The sequence below is a fragment of the Mus musculus genome, chromosome Y, assembly GCF_000001635.26.
Source record: "Mus musculus strain C57BL/6J chromosome Y, GRCm38.p6 C57BL/6J".
Taxonomy (NCBI): Eukaryota; Metazoa; Chordata; class Mammalia; order Rodentia; family Muridae; genus Mus; species Mus musculus.
Genome location: NC_000087.7, coordinates 40,290,986 through 40,315,879, shown reverse-complemented (window position 1 = coordinate 40,315,879; position 24,894 = coordinate 40,290,986). Strand labels below are relative to the sequence as shown.

The 24,894-nt window shown below is 35.3% G+C and overlaps 1 protein-coding gene across 1 annotated transcript; it reads left to right on the top strand.

Moving 5' to 3' along the window:
* Window positions 1-428: 428 nt before the first annotated feature.
* Window positions 429-24,894, top strand: Gm21865 (predicted gene, 21865). The gene is made up of 7 exons (XM_017318703.1): window positions 429-537; window positions 5,853-5,919; window positions 6,474-6,508; window positions 21,395-21,512; window positions 22,276-22,366; window positions 24,407-24,505; window positions 24,865-24,894. The coding sequence occupies exons 1-7, from the start codon at window positions 429-431 to the stop codon at window positions 24,892-24,894; spliced, it is 549 nt and encodes a 182-aa protein (XP_017174192.1).

The window sequence follows — 24,894 nt, the reverse complement described above, 5'->3', positions numbered from 1 at the left end:
CAGTTTTTGTCTCTTTTTAAACTGAGAAATGGCAGATTGATAACTTAGGTTCTAAAGGAGGTTTTTAAAGAAGTGAGTTAAAGAAGTTTTTAAAACAAGTTGTGAGGGAGAGGGACATGATAAATGGGATACACAAAGGAAATGGTACGGGTAAGTGTATATATATATATGCATCACCATATTGAATATGTACACAGAACTCTCTGATAAAGGCAATTGATTAAAAATATACATGTTAAGTAAAAAAGAAATGATCTTTCATTGAGCTAAAATAATTATTTGATGTTTTGTTATTTTTAATTATTTAAATGATAATTTTTAATCAGGTAACTAAGTTCTTTTTTTTTTCCTTTTTATTTTTATTGTTTTTTTTATTGTTTTTTTTCTTTTTTATTAACTAAGAAGACTACTGAGTTCTCATGAGAAAAATGGCTCTTAAGAAATTGAAGGTGATACCAAAGGAAGGTTACTTATTACTTTTGGACTTTGATGATGAGGACGATGACATAAAAGTTTCAGAGGAGGCTCTTTCAGAAGGTATAGCATTTCCAGTATTAATTGTGTCCTGCAGTTCATTAGACTTTACCTAGTCACCTGAAATGGAAGAAGTCTTTGTTAAGAGCTTACATATACTTCATTTCTAATTTTACCTATATCTCTCTATTCCTATATACAAGGTTTTGCAGCACATAAACCTACTCTTGGAACTATATCAGCATATGTTGAGAGAGAAGAACTTTCTTGATTTCACCTCAAGAAAAGACGTGAACATTGATCGTATAATATGTTTGCCAAACATGAATTTATTTCATAAAACCTGCAAATAAATTATTTCCTTTCTTTTTCTATTATATATTTTCCTTATTTACATTTCAAATATTATCCCCGTTTCTAGTTTCCACTCCAAAAAATCTCCTGTCCTCTCCCCTCTCCCCCATCTCCCCAACACACCATCTACCAATTCCTAACCCAGGTATTTCCCCATACTGGGGCATAGGATCTTTACAGGAACAAGTGTCTCTCCTTCCATTGATGCCTGACTAGTCCATCCTCTGCTACATATGAAGCTGGAGTCATATGTCCCATTATTTGTTTTCATTGATTGGTGGTTTAATCCCATGGAATTGTGGGGTACTTGTTAGTTCATGTTGTTTTTTCTTCTAGGGGCCTGCAAACTCCTTAAGCTCCTTAGGTATTTTCTCCAGCTCCATAATTGGGGACCCTGTGCTAAGTCCAAAGGATGTCTGTGAACATCCACTTTTTTATTTGTCAGGCATTAGCAGATCGTCTCAGGAGACAACTATATCATTCTCCTGCACCCAAGCCCTTGTTGGCATCTTCAGTAGTGTCTGGATTTGGTGGTTGTATATGGGATGGATCCCCAAGTGAGGCAGTCTCTGTATTCTTTTATTCTCAGCTCCAATCTTTGTCTCTGTAACTCCCTCCATGATTATTTGGTTCCCCATTCTAAGAAGGAACGGCATATCCACACTTTGGTCTTCCTTCTTCAGTTTCATGGGTTTTCCACATTTTACCTTGGTTATTCTGAGCTTCAGGGATAATATCCACTCATCAATGTGTGAATATCATGTGTGTTTTTTGTGATTGGGTTAACTCTCTTAGGAAGATATCATCCAGATCCATCCATTTGTATAAAAATTTCATGAATTCATTGTTTTTAATAGCTGTGTAGTAATTCATTAAGTAAATGTACCATATTTTCTATATACATTCCTCTAAAGAGAGTCATCTGGGTTCATTTCAGCTTCTTGTTATTATACATAAGGCTGCTATGGACAAAGTGAAGCATGTTTCCTTATTACAAGTTTGAACTTCTGGGTATAACCTTATCAATTTTATGAGGTCCCATTTGTCCATTTTTAATCTTATAGCACAAGACATTGGTGGTATTTATTTTTCAAGAATATTCCCCCTTTGCCCATGTATTCCAGGCTATTCCCCACTTTCTCCTCTATAAGTTTCAGTGTCTCTGGTTTTATGTGCAGTCCCTTGATCGACTTAGACTTGAGCATTGCACAGGGGATGAGAATAGATCAATTTACATTCTACTACATGCTAACTGCCAATTGAACCAACACCATTTGTTGAAAATGCTGTCTCCTTTCCACTAGATGGTTTTAGCTCCTTTGTCAAAGATCAAGTGACTATAGGTTTATTTCTCTGACTTCAGTTCTATTTCATTTATCTACCTGTCTACCACTATACCTGTACCATGTAGTGTTTATCACAATTGCTTTGTAGTGCAGCTTGAGGTCAGGCATGGTGATTCCACAAGAGGTTCTTTTATTGTTGGGAATAGTTTTTCCTATACCCGGTTTTTTGTTGTTGTTGTTGTTGTTGTTGGTTTGTTTGTTTGGTTTTTTTTTGTTTGTTTGTTTTTATCAAATTCCAGGAGAATTTGTAAATTGCCCTTTCTAACTCAGTAAAGAATTGAGTTGGAACTTTGATGGGGATTGTATTGAATCTATAAACTACTTTTGGCAGAACAGCCATTTTTACTATATTAATCCTTCCAATCCATGAGCATGGGAGTTCATTCCATGTTCTGAGATCTTGTTTCATTTCTTTCTTCAGAGACATGAAGTTTTTATCATATATATCTTTCACTTTCTAAGTTAGAGTCACACCAAGCTATTTTATATTATTTGTGAGTATTGTGAAGGGTGATTTTTCCCTAATTTCTTTCTCATCCTCTTTTTCCTTTGAGTAGAGAAAGGCCACTGATATGTTTGAGTTAATTTTATATTCACCTACTGCACTGAAGTCATATATATGGTTACGATTTCTCTGGTACATTTTTGGGTCACTGATACATGCTATCATATATTCTGGAAATAGTGATATTTTGACTTCTTCCTTTCCAATTTGTATTCATTTGTTTTCCTTTTGTTGTCTAATTGCTCTGGTTAGGACTTCAACTACTATATTCAATAGGTATGAAGAAAGTGGGCAGCCTTGTCTAGTCCCTGATTTTAATGGGATTGTTTCATTTAGTTTAATGTTTCCTACTCGTTTGCTGTCTATTGTTTTTTTTTTTTATGTTTAGATATGGGCCTTGAATTCCTGACCTTTCCTGGACTTTTATTATGAATGGGTGTTGTGTTTTGTCAAATGTTTTCTCAGCATCTAATGAGGTGATCATGTTGTTTTCGTCTTTGAGTTTGTTTCTATAGTGGATTAAGTTGACAGATTTCCATATATTAAACCATCCCTGCATTACAGGGATGAAGCCTACTTGACCATGATGGATGATCGTTTTGATGTATTCTTTTATTTGGTTTGCAGTGATTTTATTGAGTATTTTTGCTTCGAAATTCATAAGGGAAAATGGTCTGAAGTTTCCTTTCTTCATTGAGTTTTTGTATGGTTTGAATATAATTGTAATCTGGCTTCATAGAACAAATTCAATAGTGTTCCTTCTCTTTTGATTTTGCATAATAGTTTGAAGAGTTTTGGTATTAGGTCTCCATGTGTAAGACCCCGAAGATGGACCTCCTCTCAAGTCCAGTAAAGTCCCGGGATGAGCTGGCCAGCACCCCAATGACTTGAGAGAAATCCACACCTGATGCAAACTGCAAGAGGATTTATTATCAGCTAGCTAAGGACAAACTCCTTCCACTGTGCAGGGCAGGGGCGTATGACTCTGAGATGTGACAGAAGAAGGTTTTTATTAGCTAGCTGAGGAATTGGGATGAGTTGGGAGGAGAGTTTGGAGGAGTTGGGAAGTGTTGGGGGGAGTGTTCTTCTCTGCCCGGATGTCCTTGGCAAAACTCCAATTTTCGAATCTCTAGCTGTAAGGCTCAGAAACCAAAAGGCTTTTTGGTGGCTGTAGATAACATAGAGTCTCTTTCTGGCTGTATTTTTATAAATCGGGGAAAACAATCTTGGAGAATATCCAGGTGCTTTACCTTCCAGGGAGAAACGCTCTAAGTTGTAGTCTCACATTTCCCACTCCTTCTAGTACATAGTTCTGATCTTATAAGTTAGAAAATTAAACCTCTGGCCCAGCTGCCAAACAAAGCCAACATGAGGTCACAGCTTTAGGATATGTAAGATTGAGAACCTCAGAAGCCCATTGAATGAGACAAAAGAGCCTCTTGCCAGTGGGAGGAGGGAGGGAGGGAGGTTCCTGTGCAGTGCCCACTGTGTGTGAGCAGTGCCAGGCCAGTGGGCCATGGCAGGCTGGATGCCAAAACTGGGCACATGCTGGAGGTGTGGCAGCAGGGCTTGTGAGAATCATCAGGGAAAGTCCTTTTGATCTGAGTTCAAGTTTGCCAGAATGGTGGCACCAGACCAGGACAGGTACTCCTGTTTGAAATTTATGTGGCACCAAGATGGTTTCTGGTTCGTATGTTTTTTGTTTTTGTGTTTTTGCTTTAGTTTTTTATTGTGTTTCAACATTTCCAAGGCATCTTTTCTGACCAGTTGTAGGTCCTTCAAGTGAGCTAGTGGGAGTTCTGAAAAAGAAACATGAGGGTCAAACATTCCCCCTGCTTCTGTTAAAGGGGGGGGGGTTCCCAGTTGAGGAGTTCGAATGGTGTAAGTTTAAATTTCCCTGTGGTGTTCCATACTCAGAACAAGGTGAAGGGAAAAAGAGCTGCATAATCTTTTCTGCAGGTCTCTAAAACCAATTTAGTCAAGGTTTCTTTTAATGCTCTATTCATGTGTGTTTTTGAGCTTTACTAAAGTTTCTTTTATGAGTGTGGATGACATTGCATTTGGCGTATAAATGTTCAGAATTGGGAATTCATCTTGGCAAATTTTAACATTGATGAATATGAAGTGTCCCTCCTCTTTTTTTTTGATAACTTTGGGTTGAAAGTCGAATTTATTTGATATTAGAATGGCTACTCCAACTTGTTTCTTTGGAACATTTCCTTGGATAATTGTTTTCCAGCCTTTTACTCTAAGGTAATATCTGTATTTGTCCCTGAGATTTGTTTCTAGTATGCTTGGTCTTGCTTACACATCCTGTCCGTTATTCTATGTCTTTTTATTGGTGAATTGTGTCCGCTGATATTATGAGATATTAAGGAAAAGTAGTTGTTGCTTTCTGTTATTTTTGTTGTTAGAGTTGGAATGTGATTCATGTAGCTTTCTTCTTTTAGGTTTGCTTCAAGATCAATTTCTTGGTTTTTCTAGAGTGTAATTTCCCTCCTTATATTGGAGTTTTCCCATTATTACCCACTTGATGGGCTGGATTTGTTCGAGCATATTGTGTAGATATCGTTTTGTTTTCTCAATCTATTGTAAAATTTTTTGATGCGTCTAGTAGCCTTGTCTGGCATTTCTTTTCCCTTAGGGTCTGTATGACATCTGCCCTGGATATTATGGCTTTCATAATCTCTGGGGATAAGTTAGGTATAGTTTTGATAGAATTTCCTTTATAAGTCACTTGACCATTTTCCCTTAGTGCTTTTAATATTCTTCTTTTTCTTTTCTTTTTTTTTTTATTATGCATTTGGAGTTTTGATTTCTATATGATGGAAGAAATTTCTCTTGTGGTCCAAACTATTTGGAGTTTTGTAGGCTACTTGTATATTCATAGGCAACTCTTTCTTTAGGTTAGGGAAGTTTTCTTCTATAATTTTGTTGAATATATTCACTGTCCCTAAATTTGAAAAACTTACTTGTCATTGATACCTATTATCCTTAAGTTTTGTCATCTCCTTGTGTCCTGGATTTTCTCGGTGTAAATATTTCCTTTCTAAAATCTCTTCCAAAAATTTACATGGAGAGTTTTTCCAGAGAAATTCAAATCGATAGTACTTTATTAACTATTACTTATATAGAATCCTTTCAAATGTTTCTGTTTTCTATTGTTAATACAGTAAAGAGCCCAGCGTTTGATAAAAATGAGAATATATCGCCTCAAGCAGAAGCAGATGAAGATATGGGGTAACATTTTCAATATTTTTTGCCAGCTCAATAGATTACTTCATAAGTAGTGTTTGTATTCCCTTCACTGGAGAAGTAGATTCAGGAAGATAGCAATACAAATCAGACACTGCTATATGTTGAGTTCAAGCCCAGCTTGAGGGCCTTCAGACCTTGTGATAACAAACACATAGCAACTAGTACAATATGACCACCTGCCTGAGATCTTCCAAGATATAACACAAAGAAAAGGAGAAAAATCATGAAAATATGAAGGGGACCATCTGGCAAGAAGAAGGGTCTCAGCAAGAGTAGGTGACTAATGAATAAACTACTGTGGGTGTAAATGTATGAATTGGTAAAAGTAAAGGATACAAGATCACTTTGATACTCCACCATGTAATATATATATATATATATATATATATATATGACATTTGTTCTTAACCAAACATTATATATTTATTATAAATAATTAAAAGAAAGTTCTTTTTAAAGTTTTGTGTGGGTAAGAAAAATGTCCTACAAGTCCACTATATTTCTTGCATTAATTTTTTATTTTCCTTTCTTCACAGAGATGAAGTAGACAGTATGTTGGATAAATCTGAAGGTATGTGTTTTTGGAGGTATTTGCCTGTTTTTTAAAGAGGTCAGAAGAGGGCATCAGATTTCTAGACTGTATAGCAAAAGGGGACAATTTTAGGGTTCACAGTAATTGTAGTTTCCTTTAAAACACATATGAGATAACTTCTCAGCAAACATTCAGAATGCAAGATTAGCTGAAGATGTAGCTCAGTGGTAAATCACCATTTAAAAGTGATGAGTTTCATCTTCAGTGGCAAAAATAAACAAACAAAAACAAACAAAGAAACAAAACAAAACAATAACAATAAAAACCCCAAACAAACCAACAAATGCACCAAATTAACAAAAATCCTACCAAACAAGCAAAACACAGTTATAAGTCTTGCAAATGAAATGTTAGGTTGTCCAGTTTGCCAAATTAACTGCAAATTGTAAAATGAGCAAGAAACCCAGTTTGCTCTTGTAAGGAAACAATCAAAACCAGCAATAAGCATTTTAGGAGCCTAAACTTAGGCATGATTAGAGAAGAAAAAAAAATATACAGTGGCTACCACAAGAGAACAAACCTCTCAGAGGGGCTAGAGAGATGGCTGTTTTGGTAATGTGCTTTCCTTGAAAGTATATAAATTAAGGAGGGGGTCTTAAATCGGCTTTAAAAATGCAGGCTGCAACCCAGTGAAAAGTAGGTGGAGACAGCTTACTGCTAGCCAGGCTAGTGGCATTGGTGAGCTGCACAATCAGAGAGAACCTGTCTCAAGTTTTAAGTTTGGGCAGTCAGAGTGGTTCATGCCTTAATCCCAGCAGTTGGTAACCAGGGTGAGGTCCAGGACTACAACCCTGCCTTGAAAAAAAAAAAAAAAAAAAAGGAAGTTGGAATGTGATTGAGAATGAAGCAAATGTCTATTGGTCGCTTTCTTATGCATACTTATACTGAAATGTATATGCATCAGTTTTTTACAATACTCTTTATCTGATTTACACAATCCATTAAAATGATGGTTTTTGTCTTTTTGTTTTTTCTCTATGAGGAAATTGTCAATATTAAGAAAGTGTTATAATTTTGTAATCTCCACTGTATAGTACAAATAAACATCTTTCAAGAAAAATGATCAGCACACCTTAAAAGACACAAAGGACAGGGATGGAAAGATGGCTTAGAAATTAAGAGCACTTGTTGTTTTTGGACAGAACCTAGTTTTAGTTCCTAGGACCCACACAATGGCTCAAACCCATTTTTAATTCTATATCCATGGGTTTTGGAATTCTCTTCTAGTTTCTATGTGCACCACACATGCATGTTTATAAATACAAACATGCAAAAACAAATTACTTAAATAAATAAAACAATTGAAAATTACAAACAACAGCACCTTCATCTGAAACAAAGTAGGAGAGTCTTGTTTGGGGTCCGTTTTATTTTAGCTTTCAAGTTAGTATTGTAAACTTGGAAAATGGAAAGCCTCTGGGTAGTAGTGGCAGCTAAAATACTAACTCCTTTTTGCTCTTCAATGACAGACGACTGATTGAGCCTTTCTCACCCTTAGTACACATGTGCAAACACTGCCAATCAGCAAGGGCCTTGGCTGAGATTGTTTTCCGCTATCCAAACCCTGTTACCCAGTATGCTTTGTGGTAGTCATCAAGCCGAGTTCTTGTGGAAGCAAGGTTCTTGAGGAAGCATGGTAGGGAGAAGTCTCAGTAGAGGTAGTCAATTGTCTGTTGAAAGATGATTAATCCTGTTTGAGCTGGGGGCCTGTGTGGGGAAGAATGTGGAGGGGTGGAGGTGTTACTTTAGGAGTAAGGAGAGGAGGTAACCCTCACTGGACTCAGGAAGGTACTGCTTCCAGGCTCACAATCAACTTTTCCCACTTAGGTCTCTGCTGAGAAAAACAGAGAACTTCGCTAAGGGCAGGGGTTTGAACAGAATTATTTTCTAACAGAAAGCAGGAAGGCCAGGGAATTGGAGACCCTGGAAGTCTTCTTGGGGCTTGGGGAGGTGAGGAGTGAGTAAATTGGAAGTCAGTTAGTGGAGCCAACAGACTAAAACCTTCTTTTAGCTGCTGCTGCCTGCCAGGAATTCATTAAAAATGAACTGAAAACCAGTCTTCATTTACCTCTACCTGTTGTTAAAATGGCAGATTCCCGAAATTTCTATGTATAGGCTCCAATTGCCTCAAAATACAGAGGCTCCTCTCAGCCTCAGAAGTGCTGGGACTTCAGACATAATTCAGGCCAGGTTGTTGTTATTTATTTGTTGTTTTGTTTTAGGACAGTAAGCTCTAACTCTATATCTCAGGATTGTCTGAAACCTCACCTGCAGCTTTGACTGGCCTTGAAACTGAAGTCCCCAGCCTTACAAATGTACCTGGGCCTGAGGAAATATGTGTTCTTTATTTTTTATATTTAAAATTTGTTTGTTTGTTTGTTTGTTTGTTTGTTTTTTATTCCTTTTTTCTTTGTTGAAGATTGAAACCAGAGCTTCTTGCTGTAGCAGTAAAATATTTGTCCAGCCAGAAAAACTTTATATTTTAGATCTGCTTTAGATTTGTATTATGATGAAAAAAATTGAGGAGCTTGGTTATGATAAAAGCAACCATGATTTCATTTGGAGATTGAGATGCAAACTCATTTACTCTAATTTATCAAAACCCTAGCAACAATGGGACCAAAATTTAGATTATCCTGTGATTGCATATAAACCCACTTGAAGTCACAGTTAAAGCCATCATATTAGGTGTGTGTGTATGTGTGTGTGTGTGTGTGTGTGTGTGTGTGTGTGTTTATTTACATTTCAAATATTAGTCATTTCCTGGTTTCACCCCAGAAATTCCCTTTACCATTCCACCCTCCCTCTGCTTCTATGAGCATGTTCCCCCACCCACCAACACCCATGTCCCTGCTCTGGTATTTGCCTACACTGGGACACCAAACTTCACATGACCAAGGACCTCTCCTCTCACTGATGTTTGACAAGGACATCCTCTGCTATGTATTTACCTGGAGCCATGGGTCCCCCTCTTTGTTTGCTGGCTTAGTCCCTGAGTGCTCTGGGGTGGGGGGCGGTCTGCTTGGTTCATATTATTGTTCTTCCTGTAATGTTACAAACCCCTTCAGCTCCTTCAGTCCTTCCTCTAACTCCTCCACTGTGGACCCCATAATCAGTCTGATTGTTGGCTGTGAGCATGAGCCTCTGTTTTTGCCAACCTCTGGCAGAGCCCCTAAGGACACAGCCATATTAGGCTCCTTTCAGCAATCATTTGTTGGTATCCACAATAGTGACAGGGTCTGGTGTTTATATACGGGATGGATCCACAGGTGGGGCAGATTCTGAATGGTCGTTCCTTCAGTCTCTGCCCTGCACTTTGTCTCCATATTTCCTCCCAGTAGTATTTTGTTCCCCATTCTGAGAAGGACGGAAACATGCACACTTTTTTCTTCCTTCTTAAGGTTTATGTGGTCTGTGAATTACATTTTGGGTATTCTGAACTTTTAGGATAATATCCACTTATCAGTGAGTGCATACCATATTTTTTCCTTTGGGATTGTGTTACCTCATACAGGATGATATACTTTAGACCTATCCGTTTGCGTGTGAACTTCCTGAAGTCATTTTTTCTTTATGGTCACTATACATTTTTATCACTATTTCTCTATAATACAGCTTGAGGTCAGGGATGATTCCCCCTGAAGTTCTTTTATTGTTGTGAATGGTTTTACAATATCCTGGATTTTCGTTATTCCAAATGATTTTGCATATTGCTCTTTCTATCTTTATAAAAAATTAAGTTTGAATATTGATGGAGAGGGCATGGAATCAGAGCTTACTTTTGGCAAGATAGACATTTTTACTAAATTATTTGGGACACCAATCTATGGCCATGGGAGATCTTTCCATCTTCTGAGAATTTCAATTTCTTTCTTCAGAGACATGAAGTTCTTGTCCTACAGAACTTTGACTTGCTTTTTTCGTGTCACACCAAGGTATGAGACTATTGTGAAGAGTGTTGCTTCCATAACTTCCTTTTCAGCCTGTTTATCCTTTGAGTAGAGGAAAGCTACTGATCTATTTGAGTTAATTGTATATCCAATCACTTTGCTAAAGTTGTTTCTCAGGCTTAAGGGTACTTTAGTGGATTTTTTGGGGGTCACTAAATATACTATCTTATTACCTATTAATAGTGATATTTTCATTTGTTCTTTTCCAATTTTTAAATTTTGACCTCTTTTTGTTGTCTATTTAATCTGGCTAGAACTTCTAGTACTATAGTGAATAGGTAGGGAGAGAGTGGGAAGCCTTGCCATATATTAGTGGGATTGCATCAAGTTTCTCTCCATTTATTTTGATGTTGGATCCTGGTTTGCTACTATGTTTAGTTATGGGCCTTGCTTTCTGAATCTATCCAAGACTTTCATCATGAAGGTGTGTTGATTTTTTTAAATGATTCCTCAGTGTCTAATGAGATAATACTGTGTTTTTTTCCTTGAGATTCTTTACATATTGGATTACATTGATGGATTCCCATATATTGAACCATTCCTGTATCCCTGGGATGAAGCCGCTTGATCATGAAGGATGATCATTTTGATGTGTTCTTGGATTATGTTTAACAGGATGTTATTGAGTATTTTTGCATCAATATTTATAAGTTAAATTGGTCTGAAGTATCCTGTCTTCATTGGGATTTTGTATGGTTTGGGTATAAGAGTAAATGTGGCTTCATAGAACAAATTAAGTAGTGTTCATTTTCTTTTGTTTTTGCATAATAAATTGAAGATTGTTGGTATTGGTGTTTCATTGAAAGTCTGATAGAAATCTGTACTAAACCCATCAGAAACGGTGCTTTTTTTTTTTTTTTTTTTTTTTTTTTTTTTTTTTTTTTTTTTTTTTTTTTTTTTTTTTGGAGCGGGGAGCTCTTAATGACTGCTTCTATTTCTTTGGGGGTTATGGGAGAGTTTACAGGGTTTATCTCAACCTGATTGAAATTTAGTACCTGACATCTGTCTAGATAATTGTCCAATTCATCCAGATTTTCCACTTTTGCTAAGTTACAGGCTTGTATAGTAGGATCTGATGATTTTTTTGGATTTACTAAGTATCTGTTGTTATGTCTCCCTTTTCATTACTGGTTTTGTTAATGTTGATACTTTCCCTGTGCCCTGTAATTAGTCTGGCTAATGTTTTATCTATCTTGTTGACTTTCTCAAAGGTCCAGCTCCTAGTTTGTTTGATTTTATGTTATAGTTCCTTTGTTTCCACTTGTTTGATTTCAGCCCTGAGTGTGATTATTTCCTGCCTTCAACTCCTCTTGGGTGAATTTCCTTCCTGTTATTCAAGGGGTTTTAGGTGTTCTGTCAACCTACTACTGTATCTTCTCACCAGTTTCTATTTAGAGGCATTCAGAGCTATGAGATTCCCTTTAACACTGCTTTAGTTGTGTTCCACAACTTTCAGTATGTAGTAACTTCATTTTTTTTTAAACTCTAAAAAGTCTTATATTTATTTTTTTTATTTCTTCCCTACCTGATTTATCACTGACTGGATTTTTGTTCACCTTCTACGTGTACATGGGTTTTCAATTATTTATATTATTATTTCAGATCAGCCTTAGTCCTTGGAGATTAGATAGGATGTATGAGATTATTTGGATATTTTTATATCTGTTGAGGCATGTTTTGTGACTGATTATATTGTTAATTTTGGAGAAGGCGTCATGAGGTGCTGAGCAGAATGGACAATTTTTGTTCTAGAATAAAATGTTCTATAGATATCAACTAATGTATTTGTTTCATAACTTCTGTTAGTTTAACTGTGTCTTTTTTTTTAATTTTTCTTTCCAGGATCTTTCCATTGATGAGGGAGGGTTGTTGAAGTCTTCTGCTATTATTGTGTGTGGTGCAATGTGCATTTTGAGCTGTACTAATTTTTCTTATATGAATATGGATGTCATTGCATTTGGACTATAAATGTTTAGAATTGAAAATTCATCTGGGTAAATTTTAACTTTGATGAATATGAAGTGTCACTCCTTGTCTTTTTTGATAACATTGGGTTGAAAGTCAAATTTATTTGATATTAGAATGGCTACTCCAAATTTGTTTCTTTGGAACATTTGCTTAGAAAATTGTTTTCCAGCCTTTTACTGTGAGGTAATGTCTGTCTTTGTTCCTGAGATTTGTTTCTGGTATGCTGGGTCTTGCTTACACATCCAGTCTGTTAGTCTATTTCTTTCTAATTGGTGAATAGAATATGGTGATATTAAGAGATACTAAGACAAAGTCTTTGTTTCTTCCTGTTATTTTTGTTGGAACTTTGTTCATGTAGCTATCTTCTTTTAGGTTTACTTCAAGATTAATATCTTGTTTTTGCTAGCATGTGATTTCCCTCCTTATATTGGAGTTTTCCCTTTATTATCCCTTGAAGGGTTTGATTTGTTCAAAGATATTGTGTAAATATTGTTTTTTCACGGAATACTTTGTTTTCTCAATCTATGGTAAAATAGTTTTGCTGCATATTATAGCTTTGGCTCTTATTTCTGCTCTCTTAGTGTCTGTATGATATCTACCTTGGATCTTATGGCTTTCATAGTCTCTGGGGAGAAGTTAGGTGTAATTCTGATAGGAATTCCTGTATATGTTACTTGACCATTTTACCTTACTGCTTTTAATATTCTTTCTTTGTTTTGTGCATTTGGTGCTTTGATTAATATATGATGGCAGGGATTTTTGTTTTTGTTGTTGTTTTTCTGGTCCAAACTATTTGGAGTTCTGCATGCTTCTTGTATGTTCATGGACATCTCTTTCATTAGGTTAGGAAAGGTTTCTTTTATAGTTTTGTTGAAGATATTCACTGACCCTATAATTTGGAAATCTTACTTCTCATCTATACCTGTTATCCTTATGTTTTTTCTTCTCCTTGTGTACTAGATTTCCTGGATGTACTTAATTTTACTTAGTTTTTAAAATCTGTTTCAAAAACTCAAAACGGGCAGTTTTTCCAAAGAAATTCAAATTGATAGTACTTTATTAACTATTACTAATATGGCATACTTTCAAATGTTTACATTTTCTATTGTCAATACAGTAAATAACCCAGCAATTGGTAAAGATGGATATATATCGCCTCAAGTAAAAGGAGATGAAGACATGGGGTAATATTTTCAATTCTTTTTCTTTTTTTCTTTTTTTTTTTTTTTTGCCAGTTCAATAGAGTACTTCAAAAGTAGTGTTTGTGTTACCTTCACTGGAAAAGTAGATTCAGGAAGATCAGCATTTCAATGTCAGATGCTGCTATATGTTAAGTTCAAGCCCAGCTTGGGATCCTTTAGACTTTGTGATCACAAACACATAGAAACTCATACAATAGGACCACCTGCATGTGATCTTTGACACACTCAAAGAAAAGGAGAAACATCATAAAAATAAATAGGGGACTATCTGGGGAAAAAAAGGGTCTCGGCAAGTGTGGGAGAGTTATGAATAAACTCCTTGTGGGGTGTAAACGTATGAATTGTTAAAAGTAAATAATCCAAGTTCAAGTTGGTAGTCCATGACATATTTTATATGCATATGACATTTGTTCCAAACCAAACATTATATATTTATTATAAAAAATTAAAGAAGGTTCTGTGTAAAGTTTTGTGTGTGGTAAAAAAAATGGCCTACCAGTCTACTATATTTCTTGCTTTAATTTTTTATTGTTCTGGCTTCACAGACATGAAGTAGGCAGTATGTTGGATAAATCTGGAGGTATGTGTTTTAAAAATATTTCCCTGTTTCTTGAAGAGGCCAAACGAGGGAAACAGATCTCTATAGAACCTATAGCATAGGGGGATAATTGTAGGCTTCACAGAAATTATAGTTTTCTTTAAAAAATACACACAGATAACTTCTCATCCAACATTCAAAACTAAAGATTAACTAAAGATGTAGCTCAGTGGTAAAGCACCATTAAAAGTTATAAATTTCATCTTCAGTGGTGAAAACAAAAACAAAAACAAAAACAAAAAACCAGCAAAAAAAAAAACAAACCCAGCAAATTAACAAAAAAAAAAAATGCACTAAAGAAACAAAACACAGCAATAAGCCTAGTAAATGAAATGTCAGTTCGTCCAGTGTGCCAAATTAACTGCAAATTGTAAAGTGAGCAAGAAAACCAATTTCCTGTTGTAAGGAAACAAGCAAAACCACCACTAAGCATTTTAGGAGCCTAAACTTAGGCATGATTAGAGAAATAGAAAAAGAAACCAAACAAACAAAAAACAAACAAACAAAAAATTGCAGTGTCTATAGCAACAGAACAAACCTTGAAGAGAGGCTAGAGAGATGGCTGTTTTAGTAAAATGTTTTCCTTGAAAATAAAAGTGGGGGCCTAGAATCCACTTCTAAAATGCAGGCTGCCAACCAGTGCTGAGTAGGTGGAGACAGCTTGTTGGCTAGCCGAGGTAGTGGCATTGGTTAGCTGCATATTCAGAGAGAACCTATCTCAAGTTTTAAGTTGGGTCAGTCAGTGGTGGCACATGCCTTAATCCCAGACGTTGGGAGGCAGAGGCAGGGAGATTTTTGATTTTGACGCCACCCTGGTATACAGGGTGAGTACCAGGTTAACCAGAGCTATACAGATAAACCCTGACTTGAAAAAAAAAAAGAGAAAATGAAAAAGAAATTTGGAATATAATTGAGAATAAAACAGATGTCTATATCTGGCCTCCTTATGCACCCATATACTGAAATGTATACACTCCATTTTTATCCTGAAACTTTTTATGATTTACACAATCCATTAAAATTATGTTTTTTTTTTGTTGCTGTTTTGTTTGTTTGTTTGTTTGTTTTTCTGTTTCTGGAAATAGACAACATTAACAGAGTCATTTTTTATACTATCCATTATATAGTAAAATTAAACATCTATCGTTAGAAATGATCCAGCACACCTTAAAACACACACAGGATAGGAATGGAAAGATGGCTTAGAAATTAAGAACACTTGTTGCTTTTGTACAGAACCAAGGTTTAGTTCCTAGAACCCACATAATTCTCAAAATCATTTTTAATTTTAGATCCAGGGATTTTGGCATCCTATTCTAGTTTCTAGGGGAACTAGTCATACATGTTATATAAATACAAACATGCAAAAATACTTTAGTTTAAAAAAAAACAAAAAAAACAAAACAAAACAAAAAAACAAACAAAACAAAACAAAAAAAAAACAATTTAGAGTTACACAGAACAGTCCCTTCATCTGAAACAAACTAGGAGAGTCGTCTTTGGAGTTCATTTTATTTTAACTTTCAAGTTAGTATTGCAAACTTAGAAAATGGAAAGCCTCTGGGTAGTAGAGGAAGTTAAAATACTACCTGCTTTTTGAAGCTTTAATCACAGATGATTGAAAGAGCCTCTCTTACCCTTAGTACTCATGTGCAAACACAGCCAATCAGCAATGGGCTTGGCTGAGATTGTTTTCCCGCTGTTCAAACCCTGTTACCCAGTATGGTGGCTACAAAGAGTTCTTGAGGAAGCAAAATTCTTGAAGAATCATGGTAGGATGAAGTCTCAGTGGAGGTAGTCATTTGTCTGTTGGTTAATCCTGGTTCAGCTAGGGGTCTGGGTGGGGATGAAGGTGGAGTTTTGGAGGTGTTTCTTCAGGAGTAATGAGATTAGGTGACCCTCACTGGACTCAGGAAGTTGCTACTTCCAGGTTCACAATCGACCTTTCCCTCTTAGGACTCTGCTGAGAAAAACTGAGAACCTCACTGTAAGTGCAAGAGTTTGAACAGACTAGCTCCTAGCAGAAATCAGGAAGGCCAAGGTAATGGAGACCCTGAAAGTATTCTTTGGGCCTGGGGATGTGAGGTGTGAGTAAACTGGACTTCACTTAGTGGATGAAACAGACAAGAACCTCTTCTGTGCAACTGCTTCCCACCAGGAATTTATTAAAAAGAAACTGAAAACCAGTCTACATTTTAACGTGTTGTGAAAATGCCACATTGCCGAAATTTCTATATATAGGTTCCAAACTGCCTCAAATACTAGAGGCTTCTCTCTGCCTCAGAAGTGCTGGGAATTCAGACATAATTCAGACCAGGCTGTCTTTATTTATTTGTTGTTTTAGTTTAGGAAAGTAAGCTCTAGCTCTATATCTCAGGATTGTCTGAAACCTCAATTGCAGCCTGGACTGGCCTTGTACCTGAAGTCCTCAGCCTCAGAAATGAAATGGGGCCCGAGGAATCATGCCTTCTTTATTTTTTATATCTAAATTTTGGGGGTTTTTATTTTTCATTCCTGAAGATTGAAACCAGAGCTTCTTGCTGTAGCAGTAAAATATTTGTCCAGCCAGGAAGAATTTTATATTTAAGATTTGTCTTAGATTTGTATTGTGATGAAAAAGGTTGAGGAGCTTGGTTGTGATAAGAGCAACTATGATTTTATTTGGAGATTGAGATGCAGACACATTTACTCTAATTTATCAAAAAACTAGCAGGAATGGGAAAAATTTAGATCATCCTGTGATTAGATGTAAACCCACTTGAAGTCACAGTTAAAGCCATTAGAGTGTGTGTGTGTGTGTGTGTGTGTGTGTGTGTGTGTGTATGTGTGTGTGTATTTATTTACATTTCAAATATCAGCCATTTCCTGGTTTAGTCCCAGGAAATCCCTATTCCATTTGACACTTGCTTTGTTTCTATGAGCCTGTTCCCTCACCCACATACTCCACCTCCCTACCCTGGCATTTGCCTACACTGGGGCATGGAGCTTTCACAGGACAAAGGACCTCTCCTCCCACTGATGTCTGACAATACCATCCTCTGCTCTATATGCAGCTAGAGTCATGGGTGCCCCTCTTTGTTTGGTGGCTTAGTCCCTGAGTGCTCTGGACTGTCTGCTCGGTTCATATTGTTGTTCTTCCTGTAAGGTTGCAAACCCCTTCAGCTTCTTCAGTTCTTCCTCTAACTGCTCCCCTGGGGACCCCATGATCAGTCTGATTGTTGGCTGTGAGCATCAGCCTCTGTTCTTGCCAAGCCCTGGCAGAGCCTCTCAGGAGACAGTCATATTAGGCTCCTATCAGCAAGCACTTGTTGGTATCCACAATAGTGACTGTGCCTGGTTTCTGTATATGGGATGGATCCAAAGGTTGGACAGAATCTGGATGGTCATTCCTTAAGTCTCTGCCCTGATCTCCACATTTCCTATCAGGAATATTATGTTCCCCATTCTAAGAAGGACTGAAACACCTACACTTTTGTCTTCCTTCTTCTTCAGCTTCATGTGGTCTGTGAATTACATTTTGGGTATTCTGAGCTTTTAGGATAATATCCACTTATCAGTGAGTGCATACCATGTTTTTTTTTTCCTTTGAGATCACACAGGATGATATATTTTAGATCTCTCCATTTCATGAAGGCATTGTCTCTGTACCATTACCATACATTTTTTTAATCACTATTTCTGCATAATACAGCTTAAGGTCAGGGATGATTCCCCCTGAAGTTCTTTTATTGTTGAGAATAGTTTTGGGATCTTCTGGAGTTTTGATATTCCGAATGGTTTTGCATATTGCTCTTTCTGTCTCTACGAAGAATTGAGTTTAAATTTTGATGGAGAGTGCATGGAATCTGTAGATTGCTTTTGGGAAGACAGCCATTTTTACTAAATTAATCTATGACCATGGGAGACCTTTCCATCTTCTGAGATTTTTCAGTTTCTTTCTTCAGAGACTTGAAGTTCTTGTCATAGAAATCTTTCACCTGCTTGGTTTGAGTCACATCAAGGAACTATAATTTGTGACTTTTGAAAGGTGTTGTTTCCATAATTGCCTTTCAGCCTGTTTATCTTTTGAGTAGAAGAAAGGTACTGTTTTGTTTGAGTTAATTGTATATCTATCCACTTTGCTGAAGTTGTTTTTCAGGTTTATGGGTTCTCTGATGGAATTTTTGTGGTCACTTAAGTATACTATTTTATTATCTGCTAATAGTGATATTTTGATTTATTCCTTTCCAATTTTTATTCCTTTGACCAATTTTTGTTTTCTAGTTGCTCTGTCTAGAACTTGTAGTACTATAGTGAATTGGTAGGGAAAGAGTAAGAAGCCTTGTCTAGTCCTGTCTTGTCTTATTTTAGTGGGATTGCATCAAGTTTCTCTCCATTTAATTTGATGTTGGCTTCTGGTTTGCTTCTATATTTAGGTATGTGCTTAAAATTCTTAATCTATCCAAGACTATTATCATGAAGGTTTGTTGATTTTTTTTTCAAATAATTTCTCTTCATCTAATGAGAACTGTGTGTGAATTTGCTTCAATATATGTGTGCGTGTTTGTATGTGTGTGTCTGTGTGTGTGTGACAGATACATATATATGTATCTGATGAATCCGATTGTTTCATAACTTCTCATTAGTTTCACAGTGTCTCTTTTTCATTTCTTTTTTCCAGGACCTCTCCATTGCTCAGAGTGGGGTGTTGAAGTTTCTCACTATTATTATATGGGGTACAATATGTACTTTGAGTTCTAGTAAAATTTCTTTATGAATTTGGTTGCCCTTGTATTTGGAGCATAGATATTCCGAATTGTGAGTTCATCTTTGATGAATTATCCTTTGATAAGCATGAAGTAACATTACTTACCTTAAAAAACAAAAAAAAAGTACTTTGTGAACCTCCTCTTTTCACAGTAGGCCCTCTTGACTACTGAGGCGTTTTTGTAACAGCTTTGAAGGAATTTTAAAAGGAAAAAAAAATAGATGTAAACAATTTCACAGTTCCATGTACTCATAGCTAAGTGATATGTATACAAAATTCTATACATGAAACATATTTTCATTGATCCAGTGCTAAATTTATATTAAGTCAGTTTCTTTTCTAGGAGTCTTCTGTGCTTCCTTCTTTATATGGCACAATGCAAAACTGAATTCTTTAATGTAACCCTTATAACTTATTTTTAAATTTTAAGTTATGGTTATTGTTTTTTTTTTCTTTCACGTGTGTATGTGCACAACTAGTGTGTCTTGTACCTGAGGAAGCCAGATGAAGGCATTGAATCCCCTGAAACTGAAGTTATAGGTAGTGAGCCACCTTGTGGGTTTTGGTACTCCAATCTCAGAAATCTGGAAGGGAACCAGTGCTCTTAACTGCTGAATCATCTCTCCAATCCCTTCATTGTTTTTTTTTTTCTTTTTATGAAATGAATTATCTAACTGTAAGTGGAAGACAACTTACTAAACAATGAGAGAATGATACTCAGATTCTAAAGTATCTGTTTTAAATTATATGTAACTGAATGCTAAGTGAGCTTTCTCAGAAGACAGTAACTTGTCTTTGAGATATGGTGTCATTATGTAGTTCAGGCTGGCCTGCATTTTCCTATTTAACCTATGCACTCTTTACACTGGAAATCTCCTGCTTAAGCTTCCAATACTAGGATCATACACAAAAAAACATCTTACATGGCTTACTAAACAATGCTCCTAATACCTATTTTTGGACTTATTTATGTGTATTAGTGTTTTGCTTACAGTTATATATGTGCACCACAGGTGTACCTGTTGTTCAGATATCAGTAGATTATTTCAGATACCTGGAACTGGAGTCAGATAGTTGTGAGCCACCATATGAGTGCTAGACACCAAACCTATGTCCTTTGCAAAGAACAGGAAGTACTCTTAACTGCTGAGCCATATCTCTACCCCCATGAAACAATATTATATTTTTAAAAAATAATATTTTGCTTCTTTCAAGTTACCCATTTTACCAAATTATTTTTTTTCAACTGAAGGATTTGCTCTATTTAGAGGAGGCAGAATAATCATTTAATAATCTGATTTTGTCTAGTACTATGTATGGTGAGAATATTAAACATGTACACCGAAATATAGCTTCATCCTAGTTACTGAAAGCTAACTGTGCATGCTAGAAAGGTACTAAACATTTTCTGAAGCATTACAATTTTCATGAACTGCAGCAGTTACTGATCAAAAGTTCCTACCATAATTTTCTTCAATTGTTTTTTTAAAGGATATGTTCTGAAATATAATTACCAATTCACTTTAGAAATAATTTTATTTTGATTAAAAAAAAAAACTTGGAGATCATTGTTTTAAACATAGATTTTAACATTTTTATCTATTTTTATTTATATAGGTATTTTGCCTATAAGTATGTCTGTGAGTCATATACATATGTACCTGGTGCATGCAGAATTTAGAACAGGGCATCACATCCCCTGGAACTGGAGTTGGAGATATTTGTGCACATTATGTAGGTGCTAGGAATCAAATGCAGGTTTGATTCTGACAGGGTCTCATTTGTAGCTCTGACTGTCCTGGAACTCAGTATGTTGACCAGGTTAACCTGGAACACACAAATATCTCTCTGCCTTTTCCTCCAGAATACTAGGATTAACATGGGAACCAATATGCCCGGCTGCCCTCTTATTTTAATTGAATATTTTAAACAATGGGTCTAACAGTTCCACAGTCAAGTTTGTTCTTTCAGTTGCATCATCTTTTTTTAGATTTGGAAAAGAATTAGCCTTTATTAAAAGTGTTTCCCTATGAAGAATTAAGTATACTTTTGATCCTTTGTTTTGTGCATTTGTTCTTTTGAAAACTGTTCTTGAAGCTCAAAATTATTTTCCTTACAGAAATTAAAATTCAGATAAGATTAGATATTTCTTATCCAAAATACATGGACTGTTTTTTTCTATGTTGTGGAACATTTCTGTAGACTTTACAGGTTGAACATCCTTCATCTGAACATACCAAACCCTAAGTATTCTAAAGTATGAAGCATGTTTGTGATATCTATCATTTAATTTTAAGTTTCCATAGCATTATTGAATGAAATTTATCTATATCTATTTTTACTTGAATACATGGAATTATCTATTTTTTTCTTCAAAATGACCCTTTATTTTTAATATAGATGACATTTATAAGACGCTTCACATAAAGAGAAAATGGATGGAAACTTATGTCAAAGAATCTTTCAAAGGCAGCAACCAGAAATTAGAAAGATTTTGCAAAACGAACGAACGAGAGAGGTAGAGTTGTTATATTTGTAGGGTCAAATGTGTATCATTTTAAAAATTATATGTGGCTGAAGTTTAAAAAAAATTATATCATGTCTGATTCTTTAGTAAAAATGTTTGGCTTTGATTTTGTCTAAACAGTTAACCCTATAACATCATGCCTTCAAGCAAACTAAATCTAATTCATAGAAATCTATGAAAATTTTATTTTCTGCTTTAAGTCAATGTTAATGAGATTTAAATTTTAATTTACATTCATTGTGGAAATACAGAAGTCTTGCACATAGTCTTAGGAATGTAATTTATGGATTATTATGTTTAACAATATTCAAAAGGAACAACTACAATTACATATGCAGACAATTTGTATATTTTAGTTGACATGTTTTGCACTGTCTTTACTAAGGCAATGTATGAAAAATAAATTAGAACTTATATTTGGTAGAAAATAATGAAAAAAAAACCACACTGAAATATAATTAAATTTTGTACATGTATATATATGTGTGTGTGTATGTGTGTGTGTGTGTGTGTGTGTGTGTGTGTGTTACGTGTGTGTTGTGTGTGTTTATATTTCTTTAATTTTGAAAAGCTAAAACGTAAATGAAAACCTCTCTGATAATATGTTAGGGGAAAAATCTATAATGATTTCCCATTAGATATTTTATACTGCTATTTTTCTTTTTATAGTATGAAATGTTCAATTGAATTTGTTTTGAGTGTTCTTTTTCATATTGGTATGAAATGTGCCTGCTTTTGTTACTGTGCTTTACAGGAAGAACATCAACAACAAATTTTGTGAGCAGTATATAACTACATTTCAGAAGTCTGATATGGATGTACAGAAATTCAATGAAGAAAAAGAAAAATCAGTGGTTGGTACCATAAAAAAACTTAATATTTAACCTAGTATTACTAAGTAGGAATGGAACAACTAGCCTTGAGTTCAGCATATGAAACTAAATTAAGTTCCATTATCTATCTATCCTTGCTTCTGTTCTAGTCTTACTGAGATATAAACTATTGATTGCATACTCTATCAATGAAAACGACTAGGCATTTTATGGTATACCAGATCATAAATTTTCAAGAGGCAGACATTTGCAGAAAGATCAAGAGATGATTACCAGTGACTACAAAAAAAAAACAAACAAACAAAAAAAAAACACAATATATCAGAGTTGAAAGAAGAGAGAAAGCTTATTTATTGGTTTCACCTGGACTCTGTTGTTTATATTAAAAAACCAACTCAATTTGGTAAATCAGTTCTTACAGTCCTAAATTTAGTAAAGATTTAGTAACAACAGAGGATGGAAACAAACATTCTCAACAGCCCTGGAAGAATTTTCCTGTGGAAGAATATCAGCAAACAATTTTAGATCACATCTCCATTACTCTACCAATCACTGTAGTCATCACCTGGTTTCCAAGTAAGATCTGAGACAACGATAATCATATTAACTATTTTATTTTATTTACTGGTTAATAGTTTGGAAAGTATTCAATTTGAAAGGAACAGCAAATTCATTCTTGCCTCAGAAGGCATTGAGGAACCTGCCATTATGAGTCAGTTCTGGAAAGAGATAGGAACTAAAGATAAATAATAAATACTCCAATTGAAGACAGTTTTTAAACCTTGGACTCTGGATGACATTTCAAGGGAAAGTGATCATCCCTGTAAATAAGGAGTCTAAAGACAGAACAGCAGGGTACTTCAAGATTTGTAATTCTGCATATGGCAGCTGGTGAGAGGGAGCCAGTAAAGGAAGAGAACCACTGGTAGAAAGAAAACTACCATGAGTGAAGGAAAGTTTTAAAGAAGAAAAGATCCCTAAATGTGTCATATGCTGCATGTGGGCCCAATAAGATTGATTTACAGGGCTGGAAGATGGTTTAATTGGTAATCTTTCTCCCGTGTAGGCATGGAGACCCCAGCTTATATTCCCTGCATTGGGATGAATGCCCACACCACCACCAACAACAACAAAATAAACAACAACAAACTAGCAAAACTAAAAACAAACCACCACCACCACAACAAAAAAAAGTTGGTGTGGTTGTGAGCATTTTAAAACAACCAATCTCAGATTTAGTTCAGAGAAAAGAAGATCTCCAGATCTTTGTAGCCACCAGGTGTAGCATAAATGATGAGCTCTAGGTTTAGTGAGATTCTGTCTCTGAAACAGTACTGTGAAATCAAAGATGACACCCAATATTAACCCTTTGTCTCCAAATGAATGCAGGTGCACTTTTTTTAAAGATAAGCATTGCAAATTAGAGGTAATTTTACTTAATTATGATGATTTGAGTGCAAATGTGAGGTAAAAAATTGATCACAGTGAATAAAGGGCAAAACAGGATTGTAGTAGCCCAAGGTGAAAAGGTGTAAAGGGCTTGTCTTAATTTTTTTTTAAATGCAAATTATCATGGTTGTGTGCAACCCTAGAGAATACAATGAGAACTTTATGTTACTACTTCTATATGTTGCTTGAGATTGGAACCTAGAGAAAACCAATCTAAGCTTCCAAGACTAGGATTTTACCGAGTTCATGTATACATGGTGCATGCCTATAAACATAAGAACTTGGGAGGCTAAGGCCAGTATGTGCATTATGAAAAACTCTTTCACATTAAAAAAAATTCCTACCCCACAATTGGTAGCATAATTTTATTTCATGTTATTGTAAAAATATACATATATTTAGTCAAAATAGTTGTTAAAATTTTAAATCAGTTGGAAAACTATTCCTTTTAACTTTCATATAGAATTATTTTTGCTCACATAAATGTTTTAGTATTAGATATACATTTAGTGTTTTATTGTTAGACTACCATGCATGTTGCATGGCAGTAACAACAAAAATAAACAGAATTGTTATAGTAATGTTTTCCTTTTACATTTGTAGAATAGTTGTCAAAAAGAACAACAAGCATTGAAACTGTCCAAATGTAGTCAGAACCAGACCCTGGAAGCAGGTAAAGAAATGCATGAGAAGTCCATGGAGGTATGTTGCACATGGTCCATAAAATGACCTTAGGAATCTAAATATGTTTTAATAATCATAAAGTTTTAACTACTTATTATTTTGAATTATTTCTGACTGAAATGACTGCTATTATCCATAAAATCCTAATGGCTTTGTATGAATTATTAAAGATATGAAATGATAAAATGGGAATTTGACCTCAGATGTACCTCATACTTTAATAACACTATAATTATCCTGCTTTATTAAACATAATCCTAACACTAACCCTAATCCTAATCCTGACCTTAACCTTTACCCTATACATCATCTGCACAGAATCTTTCATATTTGTATCCTTGGGAATTTATTTAATAAGAGGTACTTTTCTGTTTTAGGTTTTGATGAACTTGGGGACCAAGAACTAA